The following is an 11,214-nucleotide window of genomic DNA, read 5'->3' on the forward strand; positions in this document are numbered from 1 at the left end:
GCTTACAAGCTTTCAAGAGGGAACCTAGATCCAGAAGGTGTGGAGGAAGGTAGAATCTCCATTGAGTAGTATCCAATCTGTCTAGGTGGGGCTGATGAAATGAAATGCAGATAGGTCTCTTGTGATACAATAGTGAATAATTGTTATCAGGACTGCTTGTGAGGGTTGGAAATGTAAAGGTGGACGTTTTGTAGCAAGGAGGGGAGTGATTAACTTTTCAGTCTAGGAGCGGAGGTCCCTAGGACCATCAAGGGAGAAGAGCGGAGAGTGGGACCTTACCCAGAGAAGCAGTGATGCCTGAGATGGAGCCAGAGATGATGACGTGGAGCGATGGAGCAGCTGAGGACTTTAGACCCAGAGAGGGAGAGGGGCTGTGTGCTGACGACCGGGGTGCAGGCTTGTAGTGTATACCCTTTGGTATGCATGGAGGGGATTGTAACCATGGCAATAAAACGATATACTATAGGATGAATGTAAAACTAACGTTCGCCCATGTAAACTATCACATAATTCACAATAAAACATTAAAAAAAAAACCAATGTCCTGAAAAAGACAGATAGTGGAGCGTATTTCCCCGCACACCCTGGCCCTGTTCCTGGCTTACTGCAGTGTTGGGTGGAGGGGTCTCAGGGACACCCCTCGCTTCACCTCGCAGACAAAGGAGTGGTTCAGGGCCAGCGCGGGGCCCGGTGTCTGGTCATGTCCCAGAGTCTCCAGTTATTTTTTCACCACAGTTCTAGGCCAATATAAGGGTCCCTGGTGGTGCATTGTGCTAAGTGCCGGGATTCTGCTCTAAATAAAGGTCACAGGTTCAAACCCACCAGCCACTTCACAGAAGAAAGATGTGTTGGCCCTGTGGGGTTTCCTAGGAATGGCTGGTGGGTTTGAACCACTGACCTTGCAGTCCAGTACTTCTAAGGCTGTAAGATTACAGCCTTAGAAACCATATGGGGCCACTCTCCAGAGCTGCTATAAATCCCATCAACTCAACAGCAATAAGCATTTCTGTAGTCCCTGAGTGGTGCAAAAGGAGCCCCGGTGGCTCGTGGGATAAGCAATGAGCTACTAACTGAAAGGTCAGAGGTTCAAACCCACCAGCTGCTCTAAGGGAGAAAGATGAGGCAGTCGGCTCCCATAAAGATTTACAGTCTCAGAAACCCTGTGCATCAGAATCAGCTGGGTGAGTGGGTCTGGTGAACTTGGTGTCAAAGAAGGGTATACTTTCTCCCTGTCCTGTCAGAAGCATGTTGGGATTGGCACAGTGCATAACTTACAATGCACTAGGATCCTGCCAGTGAGCGTAACATTTCAGATGACGTCTCAGGAGGGCGAAAATCTCCACAGTTAATCACTGGTCCCAAAGCAGACTTCAGAGCCAGCGCTGTGCTTTCTTGTAAGAGGAACTTGCGTCTGACCTTGCTTCTTGTCATTGAATGAACTGGACTTCTGAACTTCCCCTAGGAAATCGAGAGGCTGAAGGAGCAGTTGAAGGAAGAAAAGGAGAGGGCCATGCAGGTGCCCACAGAGAAGGAGGTGGCCCTGCTGCGGAGGAATGCTGCTGCTGGCCACGTGCTGCGCCGCTCGCTGGCCGAGGAGGCCCACCAGCTTCGGAGGACGCTGGCCGCCACTGCCCACATGTGCCAGCAGCTGGCCCGGTGTCTAGGGGAGAGGCAGCAAGCAGGCAGAGGCACGGAGACCCCTGACAAGGTGGGTAGCTTTAAAGAAATGTCTTCACAGTTCAGAACGCAGGAAGTCCCCATTTAAGGCGCTGGCTTTAGGGGTGGCTTAAAGGGGTGACCATGGTCTCTTGCAGCGTCCTGCTGTTCCTTGGTGATTTCCATGTGGCATCTCTCTCCCTGTTTGTACTTGCTCTTTTTATATCCTTGGTGGTGCAGAGGGATAAGTGTTGGGCTGCTAACCTCAAGGTTGGCAGTTCAAACCCACCCGCTGTTCCAAGGAAGACAGCTGAGGTTGTGTACTGCCGTAAAGAACCATAAAGGAGCTGTTCTACTATGCGTCATGGGGCTGCAGTGGGTCAGAAGCTACTTGGTGGCAGTGAGTTTTGGTCTGCAGTGATAATGGAACCCTGGTGGCACCACAGGTAAGCATTCAGCTACTAACCAAAAGTTTGGGGGTTCGAACCCACCAGCCGCTCTGTGGGAAAAAGATGGGGCAGTCTGCGTCCGCAAAGATTTACAGCCTCGGAAACCCTGCAGTGCAGTTCTGTTCCATCCAGCGGGGTCTCTGTGGCCAGAATTGACTCGAAGGCAGTGTGTCTGATGTGGGATCGGCTACACTGATGGGACCTCGTTAACGTAACCAAGAAAACCCTCTCCCTGAACAGGATCACAACCACAGGGATAGGGGTTCGGATGGTACCCATATTTTAGGGAACTCTTCCAGCCTACTACAGCAGGGATGAGGGGTGCTTGGGATCTGCCCCCCTTGCCAGTGGTTCATCAGATTTCTAAGGAGACTTGGGGCAGGATGCCAGGGCCGTCAGGGCAGAATGAGGACAGGAAGGAAGAGCCCACTCTACCCCCTATGCTGCCCTGCTGGCTCCAACCGGTTCCCATGGCTCCTCAGCCTCCACTGGGGAGGAGGATGGGCAGGAGGCGGTCAGTGTAAACAAGTTCCATGACCCTTGTACCTCGAGTCCCTGACTTGGGCCCAGGCCAGGCACCCTCTGTGGCCCTGACCGCGAGGCTGGTCCACTAGGGTTCGACCACTAGCGATTGAAGGAGCGGATAGCTGCCCGTGTACTGATGGACGTTCTAGGGGCGACAGGCAGGACTGGGCACTGTGGGGACCATGGAGTGTGCATGGCAGGCAGGTGTTGGGGGGTCTACTGAGGGACTCAGCCTCAGAAACTGCACAGCGTTGAGTCCACCCATCTGTCTGTCTGTCTGTTCTTGTTGTTAAGTACTGTGGAGTCGGTTCCGACCCACAGCGACCCTGTACAGGGTTTCCGAGGCTGTAAATCTTTACAGGAGCAAAAAGCCTCATCTTTCTCCCGTGGAACCGCTGGTAGTTTCGAACTGCCGACCTTGAGATTAGCAGCCCGATTCGTAACCTCTACGCTACCAGAGCTCCTTGCTGGTTCACAATTGTCAGTGTTGGAGAGATAGAGAGGTCTTAGTCTTCCCAGGACAGCTTCCGAGGTGTCCACATTGACTGGCTATCTAATGTGGAAGCAGCTGGCACGCCCTTTGTCAGAAAGTCCCTGTCCACAGGCAGAGGAACTTCAGGAGGGAGTGTCCTGCTCAGCCCCAAGTCACCAGGACTTTCCCTGTGGGCTTTCGACATGGTCCCGCTGCAGCAGGCATGGGCTCTGGGGGGCTTCAAGTCCCCTCTCTCCTCAGTTTGGGCTCAGCTGAGGCCCCGGGAGCGGCTGGTTAGGATCTACTTCCTGTGTCCTTCGAAGGGGATTTTCAGACTCAATGGCACCCGCAGATGCTCATGAGATCTCTGGCTGCAAACACACACTTGGTGAAACCGTTTTCACTGAGGTCTGCTCGCTGCTATGAGGAGTGGCTTAGGGCCCAGTCCTCTGAGCCCACTGCTCGGCACAGAAATGACCACTGCTGGACGAAGGTGTCTGCAGACAGGACAGGGTCGTGGGCTTGGAGGTGGCATGTGTGGTCAGGTTTCGAGGCCAGCCCGACTCATGACAACCCACAGGGCTTTCAGCAGCTGATTTTTCAGATGTGGGTCTCTCCTGGCCTTTCTTCCGAGGTGCTTCTGGGTAGATTGAAATAGCAGCTGTGCACACTAACTGTTGGTGTCACTCGGTGGGTAATGTCGAGTGAAATCTTACTCATAGTGACTCCGTGTGTTAGAGCAGAGCTCCCTGTAGGGTTGCTTAGGCATCCTGGTGTGGTGCTGTAGGATAAGGACTACGTTACTAACCACAGGGTTGGTAGTTCAAATGTACCTGCCACACCTCAGAAATCCTGTACAGGGTCGCTATGAGTTGGAACTGATTCGACAGCACCGTCATGACAATCTTACAGTAATCGATTGTTAGGTCTTCCTCCCACAGAGCAGCTGCTGGGTTTGAACCACCGACCTTTCAGTTAGCAGCTGAGCACATTAGCCATTGCACTACCCACAGACTCCTGTGTGGCTTTGTCGTTGCTCGGCGCTTGCAGAGACCCCACGTACAGCAGAAGGAAGCGGCCCAGTCCTATGCCATCCCCACAGTGACCACTGTGTTTGAGTCCACTGTTGCTGTCATTGCATTTCATCGGGGGCGGGGGGGTGGGAACTCTCCTTCCACTTTACCAAGTATGACGTCCTGCTCCCGGGCTGGTTCCTCCTGATAACATGTCCAAAGTACGAGACAAAGTCGTGCCATCCTGGCTTCTTCCAGGACACATTTGTTGGTTCTTCTGGCAGTCCGTGGGGTTACTCAGTCTCCAACACCGTAACTCGACTGCGTCTTCTGTATTCACTGTCTAGCCTGCACATGCATGTGAGGTCATCGGCAATACCATGGTGTGGCCATCAGACTGACACCTTTGCTCTGTGCAGCTGAATGCTCGATGCAGTAAGTCCTCAGATTCTGGACTGCTGCTTTGATCCCTTGGCCTTCTCACTCACTGCCATTGAGTCACTTCTGACTCACATCGGTGACTCACACAACAGAGGAGAACTGGCCCATAGGGTTTCTAAGATGTACCTCTTCACGGGAGCAGCCAGCCTCATCTCTCTCCACAATAGCAGTTAGCAGCTCACTGCATTACTCTGGCTTCTCTTCTAGAATGATTAACTTGGGAGTGTTTAAAAGTGTTTGAAAGACATTTAGCTCAAAATACCAATTTGAGGTCTAAGGTGAGCCTGATCCAAGCAGTGGTATTTTCATTCACTTCATATGCATGTGAAAGTTGGGCAATGGATAACAAATATCATAGAAAAACCGATGCATTTGAATTATAGTGTTGGTGAATAATATGGAAAATATCACAGATACTTTCAAGAAAAAAACCGTGTCTTGGAAACTGTGCAGTCAGTATGCTCTTGAGAGGCGAGGATGGCGGAACGTCATCTCGCGTTCTTTGGACGTGTGGTCAGGTGGGATCAGTCCTTGAAGAAGGGCATCATGTTTAATAAAATGGAGGATTCATGACAACAGGAAGACCCCTCAACAAGATTGACTGACAGTGATAACAACAATGGAGCCAAACCTAAGAATGTTTGTGAGGCCAGAGCAGGAGTGAGCAGAGCTGTGCATTGTTGTACTCGAGGTCATTATTAGTGGGGACCAACTTGAGGGCCCCTAGCAAGAAAAAAAGCCCTTCTTCTACACGGTATTCTCTCAGGACAGTCAGGTCCCTCTCACAGCAACCCTGTATGGGGTTTCTGAGGAACGACTGGTGAATCTGAACTGCCAACCTTGTGTTTCAAAGCAACTTTATGGTTTGCTTTTCCTACATTGCCGTTACAGCTAGACAGATAGATTTAAATGCTTCCTCCTACAGAACTTCCTTCTGATTGATAGAGACCTAGTCTCAAACTACAGAGATTGTGTAAATGACACAGATATTTAAAAATATATATTCTTTTTCATCTTTTAAAACTTCACTGGAGATAAATGAACACCAATAAAACGGTCCATATGCAAAGAGTAAAAAAAGACATTGCGCGAGGGCACGGTGGGCAGGGAAGTATCACCGCGGTCCAGGCCAGGCAGGGTGAGGCACTGGGCAGCAGCAGGGTCATTGCCATCTCAGTTCACATGAACGATGACCACATGCCCCTGTGCCACAAGCGCTGAAGAGGCCTGCAGTCTGCTCCTCTGAGGCACGCGCAGCCGAGCGGGGTGACATGGTGTGTCCTCTGCTCTTCCTCCTGCAGCCAGAGTATTCCAGTGGGGACGCCACCCTTCAGTCTGAAGTGGAGAGGCTACGGGAAGAAAACCGGCAGCTGAAGGCCAAGATCTCTCACGTGAGTCCCATCCCTCCCCCTGTCCCCACTGTTTCCCCAGAAAAGAAGGTCCACCCTCACCAGGTAGGTGGTGGGCGTCCGTCCACTTTCCTCCTGGGCTGCTCTTCTAGCTGGGCTGCGTGGTCCCAGGGGTGACCTTCCTAGCTGCAGGGCATAAGCACAGAACACAGATGCCACCTTGCACCCCAGCCCTCATTCTGGGGTATCAGGAACTGTGGGTCCCGCCAGGGGAGGCGTTGCTGTGGGTCCCTTTGGGGGTTGTGGGCCCCCAAAGGGGAGGTATTGTGGGTCCTTTCAGGGGGTGCCAGTCCCTTTGGTTTGCAAGCCCTACTGTGGGGTTGCCATGTCTGCAGGCCCACTGAGGTGACCGACCCTCTTGCCCATGGGCACTCCAGTCGGGCCTAAGTGTGGCTCTCCCCCAGGTGGAGGACCTCAACACCAAGTGGCAGCGGTACGATGCCAGCCGGGAGGAGTATGTGCGGGGGCTGCAGGTACTATGCCAGCCCTCGGGGCCCTCAGTGGCCCTCCTGAGGAAGGAGGTGGCCCGGCTCAACCAGCAGCTGGAGGAGGCACTTGGTCAGTTCCAGGAGGCTCAGCAGGAGCTGACAGCCGCTCAAGGGGCCCGAGACGCTGCGCTGGAGCTGGTACAGATGCTGGAGCAGCAGGTGTGTGGGGGGCCTGGTACCCGGCTGAGTGGGTGGGCAGCTGGGACACAGGGACAGCACTGGGTGGACAGTGTTGGACCCCTCACATGGACAGCAGGTGGACAAGTGGGTGCTGGGACACCACTGGAACACTGCTGAGTGGGCAGCAGATGCTCCATCAGGGGGGCAAATGTAGAGGCTGGATGCCCCCCTCTTGATGAGACGTGGTGTCACTGTGCAGGCCCCACCCTCTGGTCTCCCCGTAGCTCCTGGTATATAAGGACGACTTCTCGTCAGAACGGGCAGACCGGGAGCGAGCTCAGAGCAGGGTCCAGGAGCTCCAGGACAAGGTGGCCTCCCTGCAGCGCCAGGTGGGCAGGACACAGGTGGGTCCTGGTGGCAATGTGCATTACCTTTGCTGGTTTCCTTCCATGCATTTCAAGCCTGTCTGAGCTGCTAGACCCAGGTTTGTGGCAGGGAAGGGAATCGGGCGGGCTCCTCTGAGTCCAGTCCTCACTGGACCTGTATGTCCCAGGCACTTACCTGAGGATGAGGCAGGCGGGATGGGGGTGAAGGGGTGTCTGTGCTGCACCTGGGTCCTGATCACCCTGCTGTCCACTGACATCGTGCTCACAGTCAGTGTGTGGAGCCAGCGGGTCAGTGTTGTTCCCTCAACCCGGGTGCCTCCTGGGTGACCTGCAATCAGGGGTCAAACATGGGGGCAGTGTCCCCCCTGCCCCCAGTCTTCCCTGCTCTGGACTACAAGGACACATGTTGGGACCCAAATCAGCAGCATCTCTTCTGAATCACGTCCACCTGATGCAGAGCCCTGCCCATCCTCTGCCTGTCCCCGGCAGATCAACAGCAGGTTCACTGGCCTCTCGTGGTTCAAATGAGGGGGTGACCAGAGTTGGGAAGCCCCTGCTACCTGACAGGGACACCTGGGCTGTTGGCACTGGTGGTAGTCAGCACCAGGTGGGCCTGTGTCCTTCGGGTGGGGTGTGGAGTCCCATGAGGGCTGTCCTCCACTCAGGGTCTCATGAGGCAGGCTTGTGGCTTCAGGCCTTGTGTCTTCAACACCTCCATGCTCTGGGCTCCGGGCCAGGGACACAGGAGGGACATGACGTGTCCCAGGACACAGCACAGCAGGTCAGCTCTCCTGACCTGTCTTTCAGGACACCTGGGCACCAGGCCAGACTTACCCCCGGAGCAGCACGCCCCATTACTTGGAGACAGATGCCCCTGATGCAGTGGCACTGGGGTCCCCGCGGCTAGAGCCTCCTGCAGCCCCCAGGATCCAGGGGGACCTCCAGTGTCCTCACTGTCAGCTGCACTTCAGTGATGAGCAGGCCGAGGAGTTGTTCCGGCATGTGGCCGAGTGCTGCCGGTGAGCACAAAGCTGCCGCCTCCACCTGCTCCCAGCCAGCCCACCTGTGCCCACCTGCTCAGCACACAATGGACACAGCTCCACCAGGACCTGAGACCCCAGACAGGGTGATGGCTCCTGGAACTTACCAGTTCTGGGGAAGCTGTGTGCGTGCGGAGGTGACAGGCGGTCCCCAGCCCATGTTGCAGTTGGGTTTCTGCCCAGGAGCTGTGGGGCGGGGCTGTAACACCAGCAAACACACAGAATCCCCGGTGGAGGCCCAGCTAGTCTGTAGGACACATGGACAGGGACAGCCATCGTGACTGCCCGTCTGCGCTGAGTATTGGAGGTAGGCACATCAGCCCTGTGTCAGAAAGTTAGAGGGCGCTCATGGCCCTCACTCGTTTTTGCAATAAAACGTTCTTGTTACCATGGCTGGGCTGCAGGGCCTCGGTATTTTCCCAGGTGCACGGCCTGGTCCCTGCCCAGGAGGCCCCAGTGGACAGCACAGGCCTTCAGGCGGCATGCAGGGGCTGCCTGGGGACTGAGGACTCAGCACCTGGGCTCTTTGCTAATCCCCGACCTCGTGACCTTTATACCAGGCAGTTGGGAGGAATCTGGGGACAGATGGACTGAAACTCACCCTGTCAGTGGGCCTGGAGGTTGGAGAACCACATTCAGAGGGTCCTGGCTTGAGCTGGTAAAAGGTTGAGTGGCTGTCCGGGTGGGGACCATGAAGAAGTAGGGAGAACAATGCCTCTGAGCTCCCAAGGGGCCAGGGCATCTGACTGCCAATGGTGGGATCCTGCCCCCTCCACGCCTCCAACTGCCCCTCCCTGGGTCCTCGCAGGTACAGGCTGGTGATGATAGTCCTTCTACAAGGTCAGCAGGGGTCACTGTCCTCATTAGGAGGCGTGGGAGGCCAGGACTTTTGAGCCCCCCACCTCCGCATTGTTTGGAAGGGAGAAGTCTGCCTGTGTGGGTCTGAAGACTCCAAGCTGTCTAGTTGGAGACCCACACAGTGGCTGAGATGGCAGAAAAATTATGGTATTTAAAGTAGACTGTAATGAATTAAAGAAACATATTGCAATCTGTAAGCTAACCACTAAAACAGTAGTATTTAACTAAAAAGCTAACAGAAAAAAATTTAATAAGTATTTTTTAAATTCATACAAAGTATAGCAAGGTAGGAGAAATAAAGGAATAAAGAAAAGATGTGACAAATAGAAACTAAATGGCAGGCAGATGAAATTGTATCTGTAATTACATTAAATATAAATGGACCCAACACTCCAATTTAAAGACAGATTGTTTGACTTATAATTAAGATGGATAAAAAATGTAAAAGACCCAACTATATACTCATTGCAGAAGAAACACTTTAAGGACACAGGGTGAAAAAAAAATACAGCCCACGCCAAAACTAAGAGAGTAGTAGTGAGTATGCAATGATCAGAATGGACCATAAGACAAAAACCAATACTAGCAATACGATGTTGTGTGACAATAAAAAGGTAACAGTAACAGGGATCTATAACATGCCTAAATGCACACACAACTTAAAGGTACATAAAGCAAAAGGAAAACCAAACAACTGTACAATTATAGCTGGAGGTTTTAACACACCTCTCTCAGTAACTGATAGAAGAAGCAGGAAAAAATATATAGAAAGAACTTAAAATAATTAGCCAGTTAATTTATTACCTGACCTAAATGCACTGTAGGATAAATTGCTAACCACAAGGTCAGCAGTTCATACCCACCAGCCGCACCTTGGAAACCCTATATAGGGTGACTCTGAGTCAGAACTGACTCAACGGTACATGAAACCAACAAATTACATACGTAGAACATGGCACCCAACAAAAGTCAACTATATAGTCTTCTCAGGTGTCCATGGAACTCTGCCAAAAGACAATATTCAAGGCCATAAAGTCAAAACAAGTTACAAAGAATTGAAATTAAGGGGTTATGTATGTTCTCTGACATCAATGAAATTAAAACAAAAAATCAGTAATATCCAAGTGCTTGGATATTAAACAACACACTTCTAAGTAACCCAAATGCAAAATAATAATAATAATAATGGAATTGAGAAAATATTTTTAACAGAATGAGAGTGAAAGTTCAACTTATCAAGTTTGTGGAATTTGGGGGACTGTTATATGGATTTATCAGAAATGAAGAAAGGTTGAAATTCTGTGATCCAACTGTCCCTCTCAAGAAGCTAGGAAAAGAACTACAAATGACAGTACCAGGAAACAGAAATAATAATAATAGATCAAAGTAAGAAAAAGCAACTTCTTTTAAATATTCATAAACTGATAAACCCCCAGAGCGAGACTTATCAAGAAAAAAGGCAGAAAACACAAATTGCTAATATCAGGAATACAAAGGGGTGACATCCCTATAGAGCTTTTCAGACATTAAAAAGATAAACGTATTTTATAATTAAGATGGAATGGGTAAAATCCTTGTAAAATATAAATGATCAAAACTGACACAAGAAGAAACAGAAAACCTGAACAGCTCTATACGCACTAAATAACTCTCTAATTAAAAATAGTTTCACAATGAAATTCACAGCCCAGATGGCTTCCCTGGTGATTTTTACAAACACCTTAGATATAATACCAATCTTATCTACACAGACTATGGAAAGCAGAGAACAATTCCCAATTCTTCATTTTATGACATCAAAACCTGAGAGAGGTAAGAAAGAAAATGACAGCAGTAACTCTCACAAATACAAACATAAGAATCCTACAGATATTAGCAAATGAAATCCAGTAGCATAGAAAGGGTAATATATTATCAACAAGTGGGATTTGGTTATGGAAATATGAGATTTAAAGAAAAGGTTAATGTAATTCACCATAGTCAAGTAACAGAGAAAGAGCCTAGGATCATGTCAACAGAAGCAGAAAGAGCCTGACAAAATTCTGTTCATATTCATGAAAAAACAAAAGCAACAAAACCCTCAGGAAATTGGAAATAGAACGATGTCTTCAATCAGATAGAGGGTATCTGGGCATGTCCCCAAACCCTACTGCTAATGTCATACTTGATGACAGGATATTTAATGCTGTCTCCACTGAGATTCAGTGGAGGAGTTTGCTCTTACTGCTTCAACATAATACGGAAGGGTCTAGCTAATGCATTAAGGCAAAAAAAATAAATAGATATGGAATAAATGAATGGAATAGAAGAGATAAAATGTGCTATTTTCAGATGACATGACTGCTCATGTAGGAAAT

The 11,214-nt window shown here is 50.6% G+C and overlaps 1 protein-coding gene across 1 annotated transcript in view; it reads left to right on the plus strand.

Annotated features, from left to right (window-relative positions):
- The window catches only part of TNIP2 (TNFAIP3 interacting protein 2), a 101,144-nt gene extending 93,162 nt beyond the window's left edge, over positions 1 to 7,982 (plus strand). The window contains exons 3-7 of the mRNA XM_006874120.1: positions 1,463 to 1,708; positions 5,858 to 5,947; positions 6,370 to 6,612; positions 6,858 to 6,977; positions 7,767 to 7,982. Of these exons, the coding sequence (XP_006874182.1) occupies positions 1,463 to 1,708; positions 5,858 to 5,947; positions 6,370 to 6,612; positions 6,858 to 6,977; positions 7,767 to 7,982 (915 nt within the window). The remainder of the gene's footprint in view (positions 1 to 1,462; positions 1,709 to 5,857; positions 5,948 to 6,369; positions 6,613 to 6,857; positions 6,978 to 7,766) is intronic.
- The last annotated feature ends 3,232 nt before the right edge of the window (positions 7,983 to 11,214 follow it).

Source organism: Chrysochloris asiatica, unplaced genomic scaffold, assembly GCF_000296735.1.
Source record: "Chrysochloris asiatica unplaced genomic scaffold, ChrAsi1.0 scaffold00262, whole genome shotgun sequence".
In the NCBI taxonomy this organism is placed as follows: domain Eukaryota; kingdom Metazoa; phylum Chordata; class Mammalia; order Afrosoricida; family Chrysochloridae; genus Chrysochloris; species Chrysochloris asiatica.